This window comes from Ixodes scapularis, unplaced genomic scaffold (genome assembly GCF_016920785.2).
Source record: "Ixodes scapularis isolate PalLabHiFi unplaced genomic scaffold, ASM1692078v2 PGA_scaffold0__279_contigs__length_252992795, whole genome shotgun sequence".
Classification (NCBI taxonomy): domain Eukaryota; kingdom Metazoa; phylum Arthropoda; class Arachnida; order Ixodida; family Ixodidae; genus Ixodes; species Ixodes scapularis.
This window is the reverse complement of record NW_024609835.1, coordinates 90,424,937-90,450,657: the sequence shown is the minus strand read 5'-3', so window position 1 is coordinate 90,450,657 and position 25,721 is coordinate 90,424,937. Positions and strand designations below refer to the sequence as shown.

At 45.1% G+C, this 25,721-nt stretch overlaps 1 protein-coding gene across 1 annotated transcript in view; it reads right to left on the bottom strand.

Moving 5' to 3' along the window:
* Positions 1-24,980, bottom strand: part of LOC8036655 (sulfide:quinone oxidoreductase, mitochondrial) — a 36,789-nt gene extending 11,809 nt beyond the window's left edge. The window contains exons 1-7 of the mRNA XM_029978026.4: positions 24,768-24,980; positions 23,061-23,264; positions 22,166-22,336; positions 21,954-22,007; positions 18,999-19,193; positions 5,414-5,632; positions 3,365-3,551 (exon numbers count right to left, since the gene is read on the bottom strand). Of these exons, the coding sequence (XP_029833886.2) occupies positions 3,365-3,551; positions 5,414-5,632; positions 18,999-19,193; positions 21,954-22,007; positions 22,166-22,336; positions 23,061-23,264 (1,030 nt within the window). The 5' untranslated portion in view covers positions 24,768-24,980. The remainder of the gene's footprint in view (positions 1-3,364; positions 3,552-5,413; positions 5,633-18,998; positions 19,194-21,953; positions 22,008-22,165; positions 22,337-23,060; positions 23,265-24,767) is intronic.
* Between the last annotated feature and the right edge of the window lie 741 nt (positions 24,981-25,721).

Sequence of the window (25,721 nt, the reverse complement as noted above, 5' to 3'; positions counted from 1 at the left end):
CATCTATTTGTCCATTTATTCACATGCTTGGGTCACGACCTACTCTATATTTACGACCACTCCGTCTGGAAACACTCTAGCATGCACCTCTGGAAAGCCGAGTTTCAGCGGCGCCTCGTGGCGGGGCTTGGAACTCTGTATTTTTTGTTTTTTATCTTTTTCCACGCTGCACTAGGTTGCATTGGCCTTTATGGCATTGGCGGCGTGCGGGCACAGCCATTACCATTTGGTGTTGGCTGCACAAACTAAAAAATTTACCGCATCTCCACGTGGTGAATGATGTTGATTGGGGCGAAGCTCTGGTGGTGCTGATGATACTGATTTTGTTCATAGGTAGTGGTGATGGTGCTGATTTTTTTTTTATTGCTCATACGTAGTGCTGAGTTCCCGGTTGCGTTTCGACTTTATTATTACTGCTTTATGGTCGGTGAAATGCAGAGCCAGTGGTTCTTTTAGCGGATCAGCTTAAATCCGCTAGAAGCTGTGGGAATGGGCGGTGCAACGATTTTATGATTAAAAGAATTTGCATATCATAATTTTTACGTTGTTTATCGTGTCCCGGAGGATAAAGAAAACAGCTCCTTCATTAAAAATGTCGCGATTCTGCTGCATAATCGCAAAGCAAAAGTCGAGCTTTTTCCCCCCCCTGCAGCCCCAAGTGGCAGCCGAAGGAACTACGGCGAAAAGATTATGTGACCTCGCTCGGCTCTAAGCTGCAGCATAACGCCCGCTAATGTCAGCAGAGAGAGGGAGAGGAAGCGTCCTCTGAGAGATAGCACACGGGAAGCTACACGGCACTCCGAATGACGTCACTAGGAGGGGGACCAGGTGTGACCCTGAAAGCTGGGAGTGAGTTGAGGGGTGCCCGAAATGCCAATATTTATCTTTTTTTTTACGCAACAACTAGAAGACGCAGGCGAAATCTGTTTTCTGTTCTTTACTTCAGAAGTGTCAGAGGACAACTTCTAGAAATCTGTGACCGAAGTCTGGGAATCGTTCCACCTCCCTTTAAGTCAACAATCCATGCCAGAAAGAGAATGTGTGGTATGGAACGTGGTTATACAGTCGACTCTCATTAATTTAAACTCTCTTAATTCAAACTTGCGAATAATTCAAACTAATGTGCAGGTCCCATCCTATGCGTCTCTATGAGAGGAAACTCCTGGTAATTCAAACTTCGCTTTATTCAAACAAATTTTTGGCCTCCCTCAAGTTTGAATTAACAAGATTCGACTGTATAGGCATTTGAGCATTTGACCGCAGTGCCCTTTCCTGTATAGACGTTGAGCCGCTACATGCAACGTTTCATCCATGACATCCCCAGCTCTCGAGTTACTACCACATCTCAGAGCCCCCTACTCGTCCCGCAGTCGTGGCCGAGTGGTTAAGGCGATGAACTAGAAATCCATGGGGTCTCTCCGCACAGGTTCAAATCCTGTCAACCGCGAAAAACATGTTTTCTTTTTTTAAGAAGACAGATGGGGTGGCAATCGATGTGAGCACGGACGCCGGACAAGGCTAGACCCTAAGGAGCTTCGTCCCTAAAAAAAGTAAACTAATTAACGAATTGGACTCCTTCAGTATCCTTAACATAAGGGAAAACATTTTACAGCATGAACGCACTTCAAACCAGAAAGTGTGACTAGCTGGCACAGACCCATGGATAACAGAAGAACCCGACGAGGCAGGAATTAGATAAGAGGACAGAGTTTTCGTGCCGCCTAGTGAGAACGCCTCTTACTAGGTGGTGCTAGAACTCGGCCCTCAGCCGGGAGCAGGCTCTTCCATAGGGAGCGCTCAGATGGAGTGGTCGTAAGTATAGAGTTGATCGAGGCTTGGGTTACTGCACACTAATGAATAACTACCCCTGGCCTGCATGTAATGCATCATTAATGCAGTCTTTGGGAACTTGAGTCCAATGCAATTTCTAATCACAGTTCAACAAGTCCCATGAAATTTACCAGACAAGGACAGACTGTTCAGATTTAACTGAATTCAAACCAAGCAGCTCAAACTAACAAGGTAACAGACACTGCAGCTGTAGAGGGGGCACAGCCACCATTCACGTAAAGCTCTCAAATGTCAGGTGCCAACTTAAGAATGTTTTAATTGCATAACTATAAATAAGCAAAACACAAAAGAAGGATGACTGCAACTATGGCATCAAGTAAGTCAGAGGTTGTAGCATTAAAGCTCCTTAAGAGTGTATTCATCTTTCATGCATAGAATCTTAATTTAAACAGCCTGGTTGGGAAAAGGAAGACATAAAACGAAATTACAGCAAAAAATAAAAATTGTTAGGGGTGTATTTATGGAGCTATATGAATTGGTAGTTAGTGCCTGTGGGTGCCGCAGAAAAGTGGCCACTATTCATCACGTGACTGACCGCTATTTGTCACGTGGTACTTGCCCTTTTTCGGTAGCTTCCTCTGGTTTTTAAAAGTTACTTATTCCTCTTTGTTTCAAGTGCAACAAAAAACAAAGATTAATAAGAAACTTTTAAAGCCCAAAGGAAGCTTCTGAAAAAGCGCAAGCAGACGTGATAGACCTGTGTGCCAATCAGATGACGGTGGCGGCGGCGCGAAGCAGACAAACTTGCAAGGCGGTGGCGTGGATAAACGTGTTGAAACGGCGGCGCACCACGTTTAGCGTGCAGGGGCAGCATGGCTTTGAGGCGGCAGCGGTGCCGCATGACGGCACACAGGTCTACCACGTGACCCGCAACAGCTCTCGCGGGCACCAACTACAAATTAGTTTTGCGCCGTAAATACAGCTCTAAAAATATTGCTTCTTTGTTGTTAGTTTGTTTTATAATATTCTTTTTCCATCTAGGCCGTTTAAAAAATTGTCTTTTTCCTTTGCAGTTGTCCTTTAAGTCGGCCACAATAAGACTCATTTTCTCTTTATTTCTAGGAAATAAAAGAAAGAGACTTTTAGCTGAGTTACGGGTTTAAGTTGAGCTAGTTGGTACATACTGTTGGCAATCAGGTCAGCTGAACACGGAAAACAAGAACACGAAGGAAAGAACTGGACAATCACACCGCTGACTAACAACTAACTTTTACTTTTTCCTCATCCCAGCCTAGGCCTTTTCTCTAAGGTGTTTTTAAACGTGTTTAATGAGCCGTAGGACGAAGAAGAAAAGGCTTAGGCTGGGATGAGGAAAAAGTAAAAGCTAGTTGTTAGTCAGCGGTGTGACTGTCCAGTCCTTTCCTTCGTGTTCTTGTTTTCCATGTTCAGCTGACCTGATTGCCAACAGACTTTTATCAATTGGCTTCAGAGGAGCAAGAAAGCTGGGAACATCAGACTGAGTGTAACTACTGTCGGAGACATTTTGCATGGAGCAAGTATGGCTGACACTTACCAACGGCAGCAGCAGTCTTGGCGGTTGGAACGTTGGTGCAGTCCCCAATCCCGAAAACATTGGGGTAGGTCTTGTGCTGCAGTGTCGTTGGGTTGACGTCCAGAAAGCCAGCTGCATCCGCAAAGGATGCCCCAGTTTTCAAGACAGCGGGAGCAGCCATGGGAGGCGTGACGTGCAACATCTCATACTGGAAAAGCATTAAAAATCACCTAGCTTAGACAATCTGTCAAATGAAATGAGGTTGCGATAGCACTTGACGGGGTTTCTTAACGAGCATCACTTTGAAATGTGTCTGTGCCTACTACATTATTCTACTAATACGCAGTTCCTACCCTGCTATACAATAAAAAGGAGGGGAGGGGGGGAATGCTAATGCACTACCTAACCTCTCCCCTTACTTTGTGCAGTGCAAAACCATTGATTGCATCTGCTATGACATAAAACCAATGACTGCGCTCCATTGCTGGCACTCACTCCCATGTGACCAACACAAACAATTAGAGTCCATACAGAGTTCCCACATACAGCTACCACTTTAAAAGACATCACTGAGACGCCCTTGGGGCTGTAGACTCGTAAAATACAAAGCTGAAGCCAAAAGTTTGCAGAGCGCGTCGATTGAACTTCTACGACAGAAGCGCTGTGTCATCGTTGTGAGTACGATTTGCGCACTCCGTAAACTTCAGCTTCCACTTTGTGTTTGATGAGGCTGGGGCTTCTTGTTAGCAAATTATTGCAAAAGGGTATTTAAAAAGCTCAAGGCATACCTAAGCACTTCTTATGAGGTGTGAATGCGAAAGCATGCAAGCTGCTCGTCCGCTCCCTTATGTTGTCTGCTGCATACTTTTCGTCGCCGGTCAGGGCGCTGACCTTGAACGCTTTTTGCGCACTGACGAACACGCAGTACCATGGAGTGAGCGGCCGTTGAAACTGAAGTGCAGCAGCCAATGGGAGCCTTGTCGATGCGCCAGCCAATGGCATTGAAGCCGAAAAGCCATCCGCCTTGCTCCGCTCCTTTGGGATCATAGAATTTAGGTGCCGTTGGCTAGCTTTTCGCGTGGTTTCGTAGCTGGTAACTGGCTTCACTTGGAGAAAGGATTTAAGGTGCCGTTTGGCGAGGCTCACTCCATGAAACAGTTAATGCTTTTGCATTAAAAATGGTTCATCGTTTTAGGAGATGCAAATGGGATGTTAACTTTATAAGTATCATAGAATACTGCACATCCGCCCATTCCACGCTAAGCACCCAGTCCCAAATTTGAAAGATCTGAGAAAGTATGTACAGTACATTGATATGTAAAATTGATCATCGGACAAGCGCCCATACCCCATTCTTTTGCAATTATCTCCAAATTTTGAGTGGGCACTTGCTTTGTATTTTACGGCAGGTTATATAGACTGAAAATAATTTCAATGTTTCTCAAGACCGTGCTTGAAAGCCTCCAGTAAATTTATTGGACTGACAGTGTGTTATGGTGGAGATTGAAACAAATTAATATATATAATTATATCTCAAAACTGAAATTATCTCCAAATCATTGTATCTGCCATGAACCAGTTCAACATAGGATCCTGCATTTCCAATCATTTTGGGCAATTCAGAGGGCGTTTCAAAGTACACACTGTTATCCAGATATCCACTCCCCTGGAGTTTCTGACTGGACCTATGGTCAGTTACAGGTTAACAATTTAAAGGAAGCTCCTTCCACCTCTTCCCACTTTAGCAAAGCGAATACTGGAAAGGAGGCAATCTCCTTCTCTCCAGCATTTCCCCTGCTAAAATAGAAAGAGGTGAGAGGAGCTTCCCGTGAGCTCTTAACTTGTCAACGACCATACCTTCAATTGAATTTTGCAGAACTGCAGTTTCCAATCTTGTGCAGACTTCAGGGGTGTTTGGCATGCATGTTCAGAGAGAGCATACATGCCTCACTTGTTTCAAGACATTACCACAAGAGGCTACAGACAGGCATGTGGTGTCACATAAACGTAACAAGTTGAAGGGTGCCTCGAAAATAAGATATGCACATGCAATAACTGCCACACTCTCACCTTATAGGTGACAGTCTCTTTCGGCGTAGCAGGGCTGTCTAGCAAACAGAACACCGCTTCCTTTGACTGGGGCTTCACTTCCACTAGCTCATGCTTCAAGTTCACAGTAATGTCTCGGTCCTTCACCACCCCCCACAGGGCATCGGCATATTTGGGTGCGCCAAAGAGAACGCCAAGTGAGCTGTTGAAAATGATCTTTGCCTTGTCTCGCTTGCCCACCTGAAAACAAGTCAAGCGTAATCAACAGAGAGACACGTTGAATGGAATAAGACATGTACAGTCCAGCCTGCCAAGTTTCTAGAATGGATCACATGTTTGTAAAAATAAATACCTGTTATACCCAGCATTAACTACTTTCCGCTACGTTATTATGGCTGGCGTAGCTTCGGCAGTACTACAGCTATGTCAAAGCTATTTGCATGAACGCGTGCAAATAAGACGCAAGACAAAGCCACGTAATCTAACAGCAGTACAAAGCTGCAGCACTGTGGAAGCTATGCTAGCCTTGACAAAGTTAGCAGAAAATAGTTGATGCCAAATATATATCTACTTTATGTAGTTTACTTGAATTCGTATATGTGCATTTTTGTGTGTCCGTGGTCGACACTTGTAGCACTTTCCTGAAAGGTATGTACCCAACATGCTCTGCATTGCGTGCTGCTAAAGCGTCCAGTAACCCATCTTGCTAGTATCAGTGAATATCTTTTTTTTATTCTGTGTAACATGCTTTTAGAACAACAGTACACTGTCAAATACTGAGAAGAACGTGGAGCATTACACTGCATATTCTTTAAAGGACAACCAATGCAGCTGCCATATGGTGCATAGTGGCATTACTAAAAACATTCCATGTTGCATAAACAGTGATGAAAGCAGCATTTGAGCATTTGTGGCAGGCAAACTATCGGTTTAGAACAGCCCCTGATGCTTTTGGAGCAGATACCAACCAAGTGAAGGGGAAAAAAAAATGCATCTCTAAATTAGTTTTTTTTTTTTTAATCATGATTGAGTTTTTTTGTTTTATACTGAGGCATATTACTCACTAGTTGCATGATAAAAATGCATATGATGAAAAAGGAACGTACAACTTTCTTCTTAGAAATAAATGTCTGATCAGAATAAGTTCTATCTGTAAACATGTACTAAGAAAAATTGTGGTTGAGAAATTAATTACAGCACAACAGTTCAGTTAAAGGGCCCAAGAAACAAATTTTGGGTTGGTAGAAGTCACTTTAGATTGGGATTTTACTAATAGCACATTGTTCAGTGGGCCAAAAGAAAAAAAGTAGAAAGTCAAAAGCCTGACTTTCAGTGCGAAAATTTGAAAACACAGCGAACTATTTCGTACCTCCTCCCCTTCGTAAGCTTTCTGCCTTTTCACTGTGATACATCCGCGGTCCCAAAAGCGCGTCATTGGGTCCAAACACACGTCACACGATACCGGACCTCACTTAGTCCTAAGCTGACGGTGTGGTGGAAGCTACACGCTTGCCGGACCAATCAGCCACCTGCCTTTCATCACCTGACCTCATTCTCTGTGGGTGGGTATGCGCGAAGGAGCATGATCACGTGGCGAAAGTGTGGCTGGCCCAACGGGCATGTAGACCCACAGCACTGTCAGCTTCGGGGTGAATGGGTTGGAGAGAGCAACATTTGTCGGAATTTTGAGCGACGGGCTTATCTTCTAGGGGGACAATGGCTCTGTCCGGGTACGCAAACCAGATTTCGAGCAAGAGGGGCCTCCCCTCTTTTCGTCTTCTTGAACTGTTTGGTGGAATGCGCAATTTATGAGTTGAGGAGGAAAGCTAAACAGGAAAAAGTTGGAAAAGTGTTTCATGACCCCTTTAATATGAAGCCTCCCTCCCCCTCACTTTTTTTCACTCATAGTTTATTTAGCATAAAATTACTTTTTTTTCTAAATTCCGGCAAAAACCAGCATACTCGCTAAAACGTTGATCAATGATAACACGTCCTCCCAAGTTTCATGAACTTACCAAACTCAAGATTGTAATATCATACACTGAAAAACAACCACCATAAAATATGAACACCTACAGTTGTGCTTTAAAAGTGACGTTGCGCTTTAGCTGTGTGGGCATCACAGTACAGCCAGAGTTCACCGCCCTTACGCCTTGAGTACTGTTGCGATAGGCCTTGGCGAAGGTCACGTCCTTCCTTCGCTTTCCCTTCTTTTCCACCCGGCGGGGTTTGGCCTTCGCATTTAGGATCGGCGACCGGCCGTCTGAGCCGTTGTTGACAGAACACGTCGCCCGGCGCCGCGTGGACGCCGCCACACCTGGGAGCGGAGCTGAGCCGGACTCTTCTCTCTGGCTGCGGGGGTCAGTCCATCCAGGAATCAGCTGCCCTACCGGGAGAGGATTCCGGGGGACGACGCCGGCGGCGGGACTTCCGGCCGAGTACGTTCGGCTCAAGTTTTCGTCCGGCGCCACTTGCGGATTATCCCGCTAAACCTTTCCCGAGCCACGACGCCGCATAATGAGGGGATCATCTCCATCACGGTCAACGTCTCACGAGCTGACAGCGGACCCTTCGTCACCAACTCCTGGCGTGGCTTATCGAGGTCAAGAATGCCCCGGCGCCGGATTGGGAAGCCCGTCCGACGCTGCAGTGTGTGCGTGTATCTGTGTGCGCGCTCGAGAGGATGAGTGGGGGCGGGGCCTGAACATGACGTTCGTTGGCAGTTCGGCCACCATTGGCTGCCAACCGCTGGAAAATCAACAGCGACTGTATTAAAGAGCAAACGAGAGGCCGCAAGGTGTGCTCTCCGACGAACAAGAAACTTCTGTACATATGTATTAAAACAGAGTTTATCGCGAGACACCCTCCCGTCTCCTGATGTCCCTGCCTGGAGTCGGCCTGCGGTTCCTGTCCTCGCCTGGCCCTGCCTGAGGCTGCCTGGGGAACTCCTCGGTCGCAACAACTGGTTGGCAGCGGCGGGATAACGTGCCTGCTCATGGTTCCTGGTACGGGTGAGTGCTTTGCAATTTTAACTTGATTTGCCAGACCTTTTGCTCAGTGTTAGGTACGCGAGTAGAAGGCTGCCCTTTCGGCTCAGAAAACGCGAAGTTCAAGCTGACTGAGTTTGATAGGGGAGGGAGATTGCGACACTCGGGATCATGGAAGTCAGTAAGCTACGCATTCCTGAGTTGGTGGCGGTATGCGAGGAGCTTGGTATAAGCGTGGGGCAGGCAAAGCGAAGGAAGCCGATCATGGAGCTACTTCGCGAAAAGGAAGTGTCCGACGTAGAGCTTCAGGAGGCTTGGGAGCTGATTCAGGAGCGGGACGAAAGAGCGAAGGCTGAAAAGCGGGAGCGGGACGAAAGAGCGAAGGCTGAAAAGCAGGAGCGGGACGAAAAACGCGAACGTGAACGCGAGAAGCGGGTTCGTGAATTGGCGGAGAAAAGGCTCGAGATTGAAACGTTGATGCAGGAAGTTCGATCTCAAAGAAGAACGGTAGTAGTAGAGGTCACAGACTCGAAGTACCTAGCAGCGACATTTCCTCACTGGTTCACGTACGAGGGTGATCCGAAGCCACGAGAAAAAGACCTGGTGTCCAGGAGGGAAAGAGCGGTTGCACCAAGCGGAGCTAGAACGCGTCAGGTAGCGGCAGAGACGGTGGGTCAGAAAGAAAAGGTTGAAGAGGAAGAGTTCAATTTAACCGACGACCAGGGTCTTTGTGCCGACGGGACTACCGACGCCGTTCCGCACAACGCCGACTCCAGACCTGAAGCGCTGGAAGTTGGAGGGGATCCCGCCAAAGGAAGAGAAGAGGCCTCTCAAGCCTCTGACGTCTGCTTCCTGGGGGACGAAGACAAGGCCAGCATGGTGATGCCGCCGCGGAAGTCTATCCAACTCGAGGAAAGCAACGTGGAGAAGTCAGCAGATGGGGAGGCGGAGCAGGAAGTGGGTCGTCTTGGCCGTCCCCCGTGGAACTCCGAGACCAAGCCGGGGCTGGACGAGCGAGACCAGAGTCAGGGGTGCTCAGAAAAAGTGTCCTGTTCGAGCCGTCCTTCTGGAAAGAAGGAACAGAAGAGGAAGCAGCGCAGGGTCAGTGTTTTCCGTCCTGCTCCGAACGATTCTGATCAGCAACGTCAACAGAGGCGCGACGCGTCGAGCCAGAAGCAGAAGTCGTCCAGGCCGGAAAGGGGGAAGCGCGGAGGCACCCATCCCAAGGATCCATCAGCCGGCGGCGGCTGCAAGAGAAAGGGATCCAAGGGGAGCGCGGAGAGAACCATGCTGGATGAGGAAAATCCGGAGCAGGGTCCCTCGAAAACCTCGTCTCCATCGCAGAACGACATCGGGTGTCCGTCCAGACGGAAAAGACATAGGAGGAAGAGGCAGCCCGAGATCAGCGTTCTCCGTCCTAGTGCGGACATTTCTGATGAAGGGCAGTTTTGGAAATCTGGCGAAGGCGAGTCTCGCAGAAGGGAGCTGTCGTCGAGACTGGGACACAGAAATCCCGCGGATATTCATCCCAAGGAAGTATTTACGGACAGCGGCTGCGAAAGCAAGGGGCTTGGCTGCGACAAGGAAGAGTCAAGTCTGGGCAAGCGAGAGGATCCGAAGCGCAGGCGGTCCGAGAGGTCATCCCGATTATGGCACGGCAAGTCTGATGGCGACAATTCAGGCGCCGACATGAGCGGGCCGTTCACTCAAAAGAGACACAAGAAGAGAAGGCTGCGCAGGGTCGGTGCCTTCCAATCCGGCCCGGCCCCATCCAATCAACAACGTCACCAGAAGCTGAAGAGAAGCAACTCCAGAAAGAGAAAGCCGTCGTCTGGGCTGGGAGACGGAAATCTTGAAGATATCCACCCCAAGAAAGCACCAACCGACAGCGGCTGGAGGAGCAAGGAGCACAGCGGTGACGCTAGGAAGCCAAAGCTGAAAAAGCAAAAAGATTCGAAGCAGCGGCGCTTTAAAAGGCTCAGTGCGCGCAACTCCAGAAAGTTCTCTTCAAGGCCGGAAGAAAGCCAACGCCAGGACACCTATCACAAGGAGCCATCGATCCAGACCGGAAGTGCGAGCAACGGGCCTGGAGGCGACACCAGCAAATCTACACTAGATGCGGAAATGACGAGACAGAGCCGCTCGGACGAGAAGAACGAAGGCTGCGAGGAGTCACGCAGCGTAAGGAAGCCGAGAGTCAAGCCGTCACATTTGTCTCATGCTCCCACGACGAGAAGAGATGATCAACAGAATGCAGGAACCTTGCTGGACAAATCCTCAATCTCGTCCAAGTACCTCGGGTCCTATGAGTACGTGCTCGCCTCGCAGCTTGTTCTTCAGCGGGAGATTAAGTCAGATGCGGAAATCAAGTCAGAACTTTCCGACTGTGGCTTTGAGGAAACTTTCGAGTCTGGGGACCAGGGCTTTTCTGGTGAGAGTGGCACCGAGAACAGACTGGGTGTAGGTTAGAGCGCAAGTTCTCGCCAGTGAAAGCAGACGAGGCTGAGGCCGCCAGAAAGGGGGAAGGCTTAATTTGAATGTCTTTTTCTGAAGTCGGCTTAGCAAGTGGTATGAATAGCTTTTCTTTTTTCGGGAGTCTGAGTTTTGCGTGTTGTTCGGCTTCAGTTCGTTGTATCGGCGGTAGAGTTCTTTTAAAGCGGTTTTATCCTCGGTATAGTTTGCCTTATGGAGGAGGCGCTTGAATTTAATAGGGATATGTCCTATGTAAGTTACGTAACGGTACGTAATGTGTTCTTTTCACGGGAGTCCGTTTTCGCGTTTTGTTGAGCCGCAGTGCGATGTGTTAGCAAGCTCTAAAGTTTATCTCGCTTCACGGTAGTAAGCCTTCGAGGCGAGGTAAAAAGGGGCACAGCTAAAAGAGGAACGCTGATTATCTAGGCCGGGGCTTCTAAGACGTGAACGAGCTCCATGATCGGATTGTACAAATTTGTAAAGTTTTTTTGTTTGTTTCAAATCCTTGGAAGGGTCATCTTGATTTTGTGATTGTGTTTTTATGTCAAAGCACGCTACCATAACTTTTGTTTCTGTTTGCCTGGTTTGGGGTATGGTTTACTTTAAAGGGCTTATTGACAGCCTGAGCTCGAGTGTCGAGTGAGGGAGATTTTAGGTAGTAGGTGGAAGGGGGTTGTCTTTATTTTTTTGGTCTGGCGGATCGGGGGAGGAAAGCGAAGCACTTGTCGCTACTGGGATCGTGACTTGCTGTGTTTGTCTCGCCCACGCCTTCCTCTTGTGACCTGAGTTGAGGTCCCCCACTCCAGAGATTTGGACCCGACCCTCGCCTACGTCTCAAGGCAGGAGATGATCACCGGACCCTCTCCCAAGAAAGCGAGGCACTCATCGAGTCAGCGCAGCAGTGTGGGACTGCTGCCCTCCTGATGAGCTCAGTGGCGGCGGAGGTGTTGTTGCGATAGGCCTTGGCGAAGGTCACGTCCTTCCTTCGCTTTCCCTTCTTTTCCACCCGGCGGGGTTTGGCCTTCGCATTTAGGATCGGCGACCGGCCGTCTGAGCCGTTGTTGACAGAACACGTCGCCCGGCGCCGCGTGGACGCCGCCACACCTGGGAGCGGAGCTGAGCCGGACTCTTCTCTCTGGCTGCGGGGGTCAGTCCATCCAGGAACCAGCTGCCCTACCGGGAGAGGATTCCGGGGGACGACGCCGGCGGCGGGACTTCCGGCCGAGTACGTTCGGCTCAAGTTTTCGTCCGGCGCCACTTGCGGATTATCCCGCTAAACCTTTCCCGAGCCACGACGCCGCATGATGAGGGGATCATCTCCATCACGGTCAACGTCTCACGAGCTGACAGCGGACCTTTCGTCACCAACTCCTGGCGCGGCTTATCGAGGTCAAGAATGCCCCGGCGCCGGATTGGGAAGCCCGTCCGACGCTGCAGTGTGTGCGTGTATGTGTGTGCGCGCTCGAGAGGATGAGTGGGGGCGGGGCCTGAACATGACGTTCGTTGGCAGTTCGGCCACCATTGGCTGCCAACCGCTGGAAAATCAACAGCGACTGTATTAAAGAGCAAACGAGAGGCCGCAAGGTGTGCTCTCCGACGAACAAGAAACTTCTGTACATATGTATTAAAACAGAGTTTATCGCGAGACACCCTCCCGTCTCCTGATGTCCCTGCCTGGAGTCGGCCTGCGGTTCCTGTCCTCGCCTGGCCCTGCCTGAGGCTGCCTGGGGAACTCCTCGGTCGCAACAGTACCGTACTTATTCAAATATAGATCAGCGCTGTTGTATTTTCCTTTCACTGCACAGCATTTTAGAATTAGAGATGAATCTACAACTTAGGCCAAGGAAGGCCGACCTGTAATGGTGATGAGCCTAATTTCCAAGCACATAGCGCTACCCCATATTAGTTGCTCCTCCTAGCACACCGGTGTGAAGCAGTGAAGCTCGACACACAGTGCAAAGCGATGAGGGTGGACATGAGCGGCGCAATTGCCACAGTACTCATTAGCCACAGCATAGAGGCATTTGGCAGGCATGATAATCAAAGGATCTAATGAGGAGCAAAACACCCTGGTTCTGTCTAATCACAGTAGCCATTATACCAGTATTGTGCTCATCTTTTCTCGCGACTTTAACCTACTGACATCGCAGATATTGTCTCAAACTTCAGACATTGACGCGGCCAGCGCAGTTGATGATCAATCTTCTATACTTTGTTTCACTTTGATTAAAAGCACAGTGAAATACATATTACTATTTGTACCAGTTTCTCTCCCTTCTAGACTGAATATCAGGGTCGACCAATAAAAATATATTTTTCTTTTTCTTAAAACCCATATCGGTGCAGGTGTGGCGCAATTCTTTGCAAAAATGGCATTTGGGCACAAGATGTAGCAGTCTTTCGTTTACAGAGCAATTAGGCACAAATGTGACAGCCCTTCCATCACTGCACAAAGTGCCAATACTATTAAAGAAAAAGAAAAAAAAATGAGACAGCACAGCATGATGGGAACGTTACACCTCATTAACCTTTAAGTAGGGGTGTACAAATATTTAATTTCCGAATTTGAATCGAATAAGGATAGCTTGAATAATTCGAGTAAACTTTGGAAAGTCTTGTATTAAGGTTTTCAAATAATTTGTTTCAATGAATATTAGTACTGTTGAAACAAAATCAGGTTTATTCAGGAATGCTGTTCATATGCGAAAGTAGCCATAACTCATGGATCTAAATCAAGCCAGTATTCAGAAAGTATGGTTTGTTTCAGTGTGTCGAACCGAAAAAAATACAGGATCGGTTACGGTTCAGGTTCAGGTAAATTTATTTTGTTCCGGTTCAGTTCCGGTTCGATTAATTCGATCCGCAAACCGGTTCGGGGCGCTGAACCGGTTCGCGAACCGGTTCGGAAATTAGAAATGACAAATTGCAACATCAAAATAAATTACAAATAAAACATCTGAAATCAGCACATACGAAACGGGATACATCGCAGTGTAAGGCTCAGGGATTTCTACCAGGAATGGTTTCTTTATGTGCACTCAAAGGTTACCTCACCAACGTTTACGCATTCGGACTTCATCTAATTGGGTCCGACGCAGTAGCTGTAAAATCCGCGACCTCCTTACAAACCCACTTACAAGTAGAACTCGCTAACTATCCCGCCACCTTGGCGTGTAAGCAATTGAAGGAACAGTGGGGAGAAAATACAGCTTTCTTTATTTGAACTAGCCTTCGGTAACTGAAATTAGACCCTTAAATAAGTTTTCATTAAACAAGATACAGAATATGAAAAACACTTCACCGAACGCAACGCCAGAAGGACGCAATAGGATAAATATTAAAATAGAAGAGTTCGCTGTCTCACAAATACGTTAGCTTCTAAGTGCCTATACGAAACCGGATGCATTATTATCAAACTCCACAGCCTTTTCTTTTCTCATTCCGATGGAAGCAAGCTTCAAGAACTCGCGCGTTCTAGAAACGTGTTATAAAATGAGTACACAGCAGCATTTACGATTTACGAGATTGTAAAAAAATAAAATCCCGTGACGCGATTTTTTTTTTTTTTTTCACGGCCTTTCAATTTTTTTTCTTCCATGCAAGCCGCGACCAGCGCAGCTGGTCCTATGTCAAGATTCATTGATGCAGTGTTTGTCAAGATTCATGGATGCAGCGTTTATATTCCTAAGACTGAGTGGAGAAGAAAAATATGTAAGCGAGGTGTGTGTCACTAAGGGATGCCGCGAACTTTTTTCGAATCGAAGTTTCGATGATCGAATCAAGCGGTTCGAAAGGTTCGAAAGATTTCGATTTTTCGAATTGTCTATATCGTAAAATTCGACGGAGGTCGAATTTTCTAACTTGTTAAGCTAAGAAGTTCGACGCTTTTCGAACCGTCAAACTTATTACGCTAAAAAATTCGATTTTTTTCGAACTTTCGAACTTATTGCGCTGCAAGGTTCGATGCTTGTCGAACTTTCGAACTTGACTAACCAAAAAATTCAATGAATTTCGAACTTTCGAACTTATTTATCAAGAGAATTCGAAAAGTTTCGAACTTTCGGATTCTGAAAAGTCAGAAGTTCGACGAACTTCGAACTTTTAGGGTAAAAGTTCGACGTTCGTCGAACTTCGAAAGACCGGCGGACTGTTTCATTTGATTTCAAGTAGTGGGGTACATTCGTAATTTTTTTTTTCTCGAACTTTTACACGCGGTGCTGCGTTCCTTACGAAAGACAATGTCGTTTATTTCAATGTTCTGGCATGCTTAGGTTTAAAGAAATAAATCCCCGAAGGGGCGAGGAAGGACGACGGGTTTTTGACGATTATCGTTTGTGCCAGATTTGAAGCACGTTGCAGCAGGAGCTATTTATGGTAGATATGTTATACTTTTAAGAATGATCTATGTATAGCCTAGGTAAGTGCCGTCTTAAGATGTGATTATTGTTATTCAACGTGAGTTTCGAAGAAATGTCCAAACATGTATCTGCATGCAATTATAACCTAAACTTGATATTTATTTTCGTCTAAGTTGTTTGCGGTATCGCATTTAAATTAACACAACAGACAGTACATATCATTGCCATCTGCAGAATACGAAATAATATATTTATTGTTTTTTCACGTTAAGGAATAAATTAACTCATGGGAGAAGATTTCTAATAGTGTTCAAGTTCAGCACGTCATTAAAAGAAAACTTTTTTTTTTTTTTCGCTTCACGTTTCTGGGACGTGTTTCTTTTAGCCTGTACACATTTTGGTAAAAGAAACTTGTTTCGAAGTTCTGAACCTCTGAATGTGCAAGAATAGAACACTTCCAACAAATTCTTGATAGTTTTTTTTTTTTTTTTTCTCCTGCTTTTTATTCCCGCATTTATTCTTTTTTTTTTTTTTTTTGTTACCATTGGCACAGGTGTTTAGGTCGAAAAGACAGCTTTGAACTTCCGAACCACTAAGCATGTGACGAGCAGTGCCTTCTGACAACGAGTTTCTAACAATGACCATCTACGCAACCTTTTATGCAGTGAAGAGCGACAGTAGCTATACATATGCATAAATAATTTCAGATTAAAATAAGCTCGACCACGCCCTCTTTCCCCGTATTGTTTTCTTTAACAGTTCGAAATACCTGCAAGGAGGAAAAGGAGGCTGAAGCCCCCCCCCCCCCCCCCCCGCTACCCTCTTTCCCCCCGTTTTTCCTCTTCCGACGCCACTTGTATGGTAGAACGCTCCTCGACCTCGAGTTGTGTCGGCTTTTGTGCTTTTTGCGAGGCGATTCCTCCGTCCCAGAAAATAAACTTCACCGGATCGGATTACTACCAGCGTGCAAGGGGTGGCGAGGTAGTTTGCCAGGTCGCTTCAAGGTTTTTCTGAGCCTCAACCTCCTGCTCGCCCCTGGCCGTTTCGAACTGGATGAGTCTCGTAAAACAGTGTGTTCGCGCAATCACTACTGCGTGATGCAGGTTAAAGACCCCCCCCCCTCCCCTCCCCTCCCCTCCCCTCCCCTCCCCTCCCTCCCTCCCTCCCTCCCTCCCTCCCTCCCTCCCCCCCTCCCTCCCTCCCTCCCTCCCTCCCTCCCTTCCTCCCTCCCTCCCTCCCTTCCCCCCCCCCCCCCCCCCCCGGGGCTGGCGGTCACAATTCTGCACTGGCAAATATTCTAGCACGTCCCGGACACTCGTCATCTCATTTAATTGCCTGACCAACTTCGCAGAATCTGGATATCACACCCTAACTTTTCTAAACTTGATTTCGTGAAAACCATTGAGTCGTGAAAACGTTATTTGAAACTGAAACTGTGGAAAAACTTGAAAATCGGACTTCGAACTTTGAAAACTTGGATTAGAAAAATTATCAAAATCTTCTAAGTTTTTTTTTTTTTTTTTTTTTTTTAAATTTTGCGTTAAAAGAGAATCGAAACCTTCGAACTTTTCGAACTTTATGCAAAAAGAAATTCGAAATCTTCGAATTGTTCGAACTTCATGTCTATAAAAATTCGAAGCGTTCGAAGTTTTCGAATTTTTTTTACAAAGAATTTCGAGATCTTCGAATTTATCGAACCTGAAGTAAAAAAATATTCGAAATATTCGAATTCGAAATTTTGGAAACCGTGGAAGCTTCGAAATTTTCGATTTCGAAACTCCGCTGTGGTCAAAAGTTGCGAATTTTTCGAAATCGAACCTCAGTTCGCTTCGCAAATATCGAAACCTTTCGAAATCGAACCTAGGGTGGTTTGCGACATCCCTAGTGTCAGTTGACGGGACTTAAAAAACAAATGGCATTGATAGCACATTCATTGTCAACAGCGCATGGCAGAACTGTCTTGACATGAGCCGGTAACCGTTATTTTTTTTTCCGGTTCAGTTCCGGTTCGGGTTCATCACGATAACAATATAACGGTTCGGGTTCGGGTTCAGTTCCGGAAAAAATACCGGTTCGGTTCCGGTTTTCGGTTCGGTTTGGTTCCGGTTCAACACCCTGGTTTGTTTCAAAGTATGGTTTGTTTCCTGTGTTCCTCGAATGAAGTACTCGAAGCTTCTTAGATGCTCAACAAAAGCCTGAAAAACATGTTTTTTTTAATTCAAACATCAGCTGCAGCCAGCCCTGAGCATTATATAAACCCATTTTCGGTTGTTACGTCCATAATGACAAATTATTATCAAACTACAAATAACCGCGATAATTATATCTGTCTCTTCTGCTAACTAGTCTCGATCCTCGCGGTATAGAGCAAGATGCCCCGCTACGTGATGTAAAATGTCACCCGATTCCGGGGATCGGTGGCCGAGTGTGTTAGCTCCGAGCACGTGGAGTGAAAGCTCGCGCTGCAAGACCTAGGGATCCAGGGTTCAACCCCACCTCTGCGAATTTGGTTTTTTTTTTTTTCACCAGATTTAAACAGCTTTATCCGCCCATTTATTCAGCATGTTGCATGATGCGTATTCTATTCATACATGGATGGGTGGACACATCTATCAACAATGTCTTATGTGTTGTTTTTTTTTTTTTCATGCTATCTTCCGTTCGCTCTGCGTGCCCTGAAGGAGAATGAACACGAAGGGCCTTTTTTCTTATCTATGCGGCTTTTTCATATGCATAGTTTCGCAAATGTTGTGAAAAGACTTCTGGTTATTCGATTCAACATTCAACATCTTTGTCATTATTTGGCACTATTTGATTTGATTGGAGCTGAAAGTTCACGCCTCCATTAAGCTGACAGGACAGTGAAGGCTACAAGTGCAATCTAGTCCACACTTCTCTCTTTGTGATGTCCTTTCCAGTCTGAGCTGTCATTTCGCAGAGGCACGCATGCCTTATCAGCAAGACCTCAAGAATTAATAAACAGATACTTTTCTGATATCTTACAATGCAAAGCCCATGCTGAAAAATTTGGTTCTCTATGAAATGAATATACCCTTACAATATTTTATTCCTTTCTTTTTTTATGTAACCAACCGTGATAAAAAAAGTTACAGGCTTCCACCCAAAGACGTGGCACCCACACTATACTCCGCTCCACCTTGCGTCTGACTGCAGCGGACACTACGAGCCATCCCAGCCAATCCAGCTCTCTGAATGTAGCATCCGATACGCTCTCCGCCCGTCACTGCACCTCCTCTCCAAGGTCACCTAACACTGATACAGCCTTGGATTGGCTTCAATAGCTCGTAGCATTCGCTGCGGCCAGACGTAAGGTGGAACAGGACATAAAGCTTGTGGCATGCCAACTGCTGTCTTGCCTAACATCTCATGGACGTCAAGCAACCACTAGATACATAATAATCAACTTTTCTCAAAAACATGACTTACTCTTTCTGTGCTCGTTGAGCGCAAAAAGGAAAGTTTCTCTGAACGGGATAATCCACACAGGATAATCCACAACGGGGGCTTATAGGTAACTTCTCTAGGAGGACAATCCACAATGGATAATACACAATGGGTGCTTAAGTGACTTCGCTATCAAGATCACTGCAGCTCGACAGAGAAAACAGGAAGTAGGTACATGCCCACAATAAGAGGGCACCCCTATTCATATCATACACTCTCAAACCAATATTTATAGAAATGGTATATTGATATAAACACCTCAGCAACCAAGGTGGCAGGCATCGCACCAGTCAGTGCCAGACTAGTGCGAACAAAGATGCCTACCTTACGTAGGTAGGCGTCTGTGAGGTACATGATTTTCTGCGCAGCACCGGGACACTTGGCGGGTGTTGCTGGATAGGTGAAGATGGCAGCGCCTTCATTGAAGTTCTGCATTGCACCGAAGGTCTTAGTAACGGTCTTGTACGAGTAATTGGAGCACACGTTGGGCGTCTTCAAGGCATCTTCTAATCCTTTGATCTGCAAATGGATGGTCTCAATGGATCGCCACATCATTATAAGATATAGTATGCAGAGTACGAGCAGTTACAGTTTGCAGCTTTTTGCAAGATCAGATAGAAATTGCAAATGGAAAGAATCGTGCAACAGAGGCTGGTGGTACCAGGTGATACTTCTCTACCTCGTGAGGTTAACTCACCGTGACGTCACTGTCTTTGTAATGACTCAGCTTTCGGCTGCAGGAGCTTTTCCTTTTTTATAAGCTCTGCTCCTTCTGGGGCTCTGAGTCCCATTGTATTCATTAATGATATTTCAAAGTGTATTACATTTGCCAGGTTGCTTTTATTTGCTGACGATATAAAGGTATTTTCATATTTTCATTCCGAAAAAGACTGTGAAGCGCTACAATCTGATGCACTGAGCATTTATAAGTGGTGCCTGTCAAACCACTTGCCTTTGAACGCCAACAAAATTAAGGTAATCTCGCTAACAAGATGCAATAATCCCTTACACTTTAAATACAGGTTGGATAACTGCACTATTGCTCGAACTGATGCAGTCAAGGACCTTGCAGTGCTAGTAGACTGTAAACTATTATTAAAATCTCATGTCACTAACATATGTGGTACCAGTCTTAAAGTACTCGGGATGATCTCACGTTTGACTTGACACTTCCAGGCACCTGATACTACAATTAATTTGTGCTTTGGTTAGGCCACGACTTGAACTTGCGTCTGTTGTGTGGAACTTTCAATCACATAGCGATTGAAGACGCAATGAAATGGTACAAAGGCATCTGATACGTATAGCAGGCACGTATCCAGGATTTTGTTTCGGGGGGGGGGGGGGGGGGGGGAGTCGCCCACGACAAAATGCTGCATGAGGGGGAGGGGGGAGAGGAGGCCCCAGCAAAATGGAAGATTTCAGGAAGGAAGGGGGGGGGGGCCCGGGCCCCATGGGCCGGCCGCCCCCCCCCCCCCCCCCTGGCTATGTATCTGACGCATAGTCTACGATAGGCATTTTGACAGGAGACTCTACTCTGAGTATAAATTTCTTGTTAAAGTTTTAAACCTCAAAATTCTAATTGACCACAGGCATTGCCGAGATGTAGTGTTTTTACAGGAACTCATACAAGATTGTTTCGATGTACTTGATCTTTTGAGTAGTACAAGCTTAAACGTGTCACCTAAACACACGCGACTCTGCGATACGTTTTATCCTGACAAGCAGATTAAAGGGTCACCAATGCATAGAAATCAACTTTTTTGTAATAGCCTTGTGCAGTATGATTTCTTTTCCATGCCTTGCTTTCTTCGAATGCCGAGTTGTGTCTGTAATTTGTTTTATTATGACTGATGTGTCACTCCTGTATTTCACATCTTTGCATGTTGAAGTCATTTGTGACTTTTATGCGCACCAATATCAAAGCCTTCACAGTGTTTTGGGCACGCAATAAACACCAATACTAATACCAATTCTAGCGCGCAATCCTGTTTGTCTTCAATTGAGCCGAGCTGAACTGATCAGATCATGTATCACCTAGACTTAGCTCCCTTTTTGTTTGCAGCTTTAAGAATGGTGCTGGACGTATACATGTGACTATCAGTTGGCAGGCAAGGAAGCAAATGATATAGGAGGAAGGAGAAATGTGAGTGCCTTACTGATGCCATTTTCACAAAAGCTATTCTATGTAAGTAAGGGCTAATGCTACTTGTTCGGTTCTTTACAACTAGGGTTTGGTGTTTAGGTAACTAAAATATCCAAAATTAAAGCTGTACTTGAATTTAAAGAAAAAAAAAAGAAAACAAGTTTCAGGGAAAGAAATTCTTAGCTTGAGCTCAATTTCGTGTTGATATGAAACACAAACCCAAGTGAATAGTCATCAAGGTAGCTTTTCTCTTTGAGAACCACACCCATTGTCTTGTTTCCTTTTTCTATGGGAAAGCTTTTTAAGTATACGGGTCATACACATGTTCCCTGGAGGTTGGGGAATACCATGTCCTGTTTTCTTTAACATAACCCCCGATAAAGGCTTTTATAGACACCAAAAGTTGACACTGAAAAACACCAGATTTAAGGGGAAAAATAATACCCTCCAACCACAAAAAAAAAAAAAAAGACACTTTAAATTTGAAGCAACATAAACCCCAAAAACACAAAACCCTATTTACGACATAAAAAGTTTGTCTAGGAAAAAGTAAGGTAAGAGAATTATTTTATGGTTAGTTTCATTAACTTCAAGTGAAATATGTACTACATTAGAATATTGCAAGCATTGTGTAGTGCATCAAGCCCATATTCTGTGAACCTTAAAATGAGGCAGAAAGGCAGGACAACCATGTGGATATCACCGATGCCTGCTTTCGTGACGGGTTTGTGATTTCCGACTGCTCTAATTTCCTGCATGTGTTTTCTTACAGTCCACTTTCATAAAGCCAAAATGCAAAATTTGAACTTCATTGTTATCCACCTTGTCTACGAAGTTTTCCTGTCTCAAGTCTCGAATTATGCTCGAGGATTTCACTAACCCTAGAAAATTAGATTTTTTTTTTTTTTCATTTTCAAAATTTTTTTTTGTTTCCTTATTCAGGATTTAAACATCAACCAAAACAAAAAACCTTATGTCTTTTTTTTTTTTTTTCTGTTCTCTAAAACCACATATGGCAGGTAGCATCTTTCAAGATAGAGACATTGAGAATGGTATAAGTAAGCAGTATTTTGTATGCCTGGCATATGAAAAAACATCCTTTAAGTATGCATGTTACATCAAAGCCCACTCACCATGTCAAAGCGGACTTGAATGCCAGCAGCAACAACAAGGAAGTCATACTTAATCTGCAAGCATGAGAAGGAAGAAAAATAAAAAGCTTCAGTGAGTCGTGCCAGGGGCAATGAAATGCAGCTTCCACTTTGGACCACTGCCAACACTGCACTGAGAAGAAAAAGTAACTGAAAACAAGTGTCCAAAGTAGGATGTCTGCAAATTGGCTGACCCTGAGTCCTCCCTTGGTGACCACCACATTCTCCTGTGGAACAAACATCTCTGCTTGATCTCTGATCCAGAGCGCATTGCTGGGCATCACTTCTTTCATTGGTCGAATGGAAGCAGAGGCCGGTTTGAGACCACCTCCAACCAACGTCCACAAGGGCTGGTAGCAGTGTGCCTGAAACAATCAAAGGCGCAATGATGACACAAGATGTACCTTGATTTCTTGTTGGTGCTCTATTTCCCTAGTGCTCGATCCATTGTTCTTTTAGCAAGTTGTATAATCAAATTCAAGTGGAAAAAGAAAAAAAAAAGAGACAGATAATTTAGATTAAGCTATTTGTCTCCTATAAATGTAAATAAAAAAATACTCAAGTTCAAGATTTGTCTCATTAGGGTATTGAACCTTGTTGATTGCTAATTGTACTGGGTGCAGAAACAGAATTACCTGACCAAAAATTAGCTGGATTTAATTAATTTAAGGAGTGGTATGTCAAGCATTCTGTAAAGCAGCCCACACATTCTAGCTGTGCCAGTAAATTGGATTATGAACAGACAAAAGATAAAAATGTGAGTGTATATTTAAACAGCAGGACCACAAGTTTAGATACATAACTTGGGAAATTCAACTTAAAACCTATAATTCTTGGCTACTTTATTAGCTCTGTTGCTAGCTCCCCATCAGTTCCTCTGCTCAAAATCCAGTGTAAGCAACATAATTCAAGTTTAGCATTAACCTTCATACACAAAATTACATAATGCGGAAGAGTTGCAAGGCACACTTGTGCATGACAATGTAAACTATGATATCAACAGGACTGCCAACACAGCAATGATTCTGTGAGGCAATGAGTTCTGCATGACAGGTGAGCATCACTTTGTGCAACATAGATTAGACTTACATCCTGTGGCTCCAAGACGCACACTTTGCCTTTGCCCAATTTTGAAGAGAACTTGGCGGCCGTTGAGATGCCGCCTGCTCCGCCCCCAACCACAAGGAGATCGCACCTCTTCACGTCTGCCAAGCAGTGGGCCGACGTCGAAAACAGTTTCACAGTCTGCCTGAGACTCCGCTCCAAGTCAAATATGCTCGCACGGCACAGCATCTGGAAAACAGAAAAGAGGCGATGTTTTGGAACAATGCCAAGGATAGAGAAGTATAAAGAAAATGTTAAAGTACAAAAGTGGAGCAATGGTAAAGCTCAAAATGGTTTCTCGTTTTGTGTTTCTTAAGTTGTCTGTATATGCAAGGCAAATGTGTCAATCTAGGCAGTATTAAGCCAATAATATGATTATAGAACAACATAAATATGATTATCTGACAAAAAAATACCTGATATATATGTAACCTCACAAGATTTTTCGAAACACCCTCCCAAGATTTACTGCGACAGATCTCAAATTCCAAACGTCCTTTCAACAACTGTCAATAGCAGAACCAAATTATGTGCTCTAGAAGGAGTATAAAGATTGACGAGTATGTGTGTTGGTGTACACACTGGAAGAGGTAACGCAGTGAACAAGCAGCGACCTATCGCTGCCACCAGCTATTTGTGAGTACATTTGTTTGTTTTAATGGGAGGGGGCTGGAGTTTTTTTTTATTTTGTTTCAATACCGGCCATCTCGCAAATGTGACCCTACGGGATAAAAAAAAAAGAGAATGGGACACAAACTTTGAAATTGTTCACAAAATAAATAGTTAACATATAATATCAAGAGTTTCGAACTAGAGTGCACAGAGAAAGAGAGAGAGAGAAGGCTTGCGAAAGTGGAGTTTGGAACTAATATATAAATATATAGTAGTTTTATTTCTATATTTACAAAAATAAAGGCAGCAGCTATAGTGCTGCCCAAGCAGGGAGGATTCCAACATCTGTGCAGGCAGTTTTCAAATGTGTCAACACTTACATTGAACAAGCAATGACGGCAAGCAGTTCTGTTCAATGATATTAGGAGAAAAAAAAAACTAGTTTTGATATAGATTAGTTTTGGCAAACTTTGGGTATTCGGGCAAACTGTAGGCGGCGCAGAAGATAGATATGTATCACGCAGGACAGATATGTTGTGGCAAAGTAAAGAAACTTCAGTTCCAGGTCCATGCTGATGATGAAGATCGAGCGATAGTCTGATGAGATGAACCTAGCAGCAAGACTTGGAATCCGTTCCACCTCCGCAATGTTTACCCTCCCAATGAAAAGACGCGGGTCGCTAAGGAAGCAGAGAACAACACTTTTTCACGAGGTTTACCCCACAGCCAGCAATGTGTCAATTTGCATTTTAATTTCGTTTTTCGTGAAACCCCAAAGGCTGGGCTAGTTAGTTCCACGGCAGTCCTTTGACCGTCGAGAACAGCAACGTTAGCAACGTGAAGCACTGGTGGGAGATAGAGACGCTTCAGCACAGACGTTTGTTAGCTGGCGATCAAGTCATAACAACAATCTCAACGAACCACAACAGGAAGAATGGTTCACAACCGCCGGTCCCGCCACAAAGTATGGAACCAAATTTGGTAGAACCACCAAACAAAACATCCGCGGTGGTTGATGACAGCATGTGCGATCTGCCGCGCATTATACTCGTTCTTAAACAGGAATTCCGAACCACTTACCTCCAATAAATGAATGAGCGTGACGTGCTTCAACGATGACCGGGAAGTCAACTGCAACTTCTCCTATCTTCGCCAGTCCCGCCTACGTTCTACGTCTTTCGAACGATTTTGCGACGCTCGCCCGCTCGCTTCGCGCCGTACCTTCCTCCTTGCTCGCGCGGCGCACTCCTTTCTCTCTCTTTCAGTGTCTTTCTCTCTCCTTTTTCTTCATTTCTATTTTTTATACGTTCAGTGTTGTGCGCCGAGAATGAAGAGTTCGCTACAATCGTCGCCAGCTATCAGCAGTTATCGGTCGAGCGGGTCCGTACTTCCCTGGGCGTTTCGTTTAGCTCTTTCGCCACGCCTGTCCCTTGCATTGCGAGCTTGCAAGAAATAAATCGCTGTTCGTCCCCTTCTGTGTTCCTGAGTCTCGGGTTTTATTACCATGAATCATCATCAGCTCGATTTTTTTTTTTTTTTTTTTTTTTTTAAAGTATTATTGCAGAAATCGCTCGGCCACTTGGCTGAGTGACGAAAAACAAACACAAGCAAACACAAGGTGCGAGAAATAAATGCGCGATACTACAGCTGCTTCAGCCACCGCCCAAATGTAGCGCTACCGAATCGGGCCAGTAGCAAAGTTGTAAAAACACTTATCCGATTGGAAATTTATCAGCGATATCTGGAAAATTTCAATGAGCAAATAGGGCGCTCTCGCCATTCATTTCCATATCTATTCTTGTCTCCGCTGGTCAACATGATCCTCATTGAAATTTTTGAAAATCGCTTATAATTTTTTTTTAATTACAAGAGGGGAATCTGGATAATAATAATAATAATAATTCCTTTATTTCCATCGAAGATGGGGGAGCTGGAGGAAAAAAGCTGCTATAGAGCAGCTTGGCATGTCCTCAACCCCCTACAGACAGTGGTTCAGCGAAAAGTTTTTTTTGTAGTTGTACATAAATCGAGTCA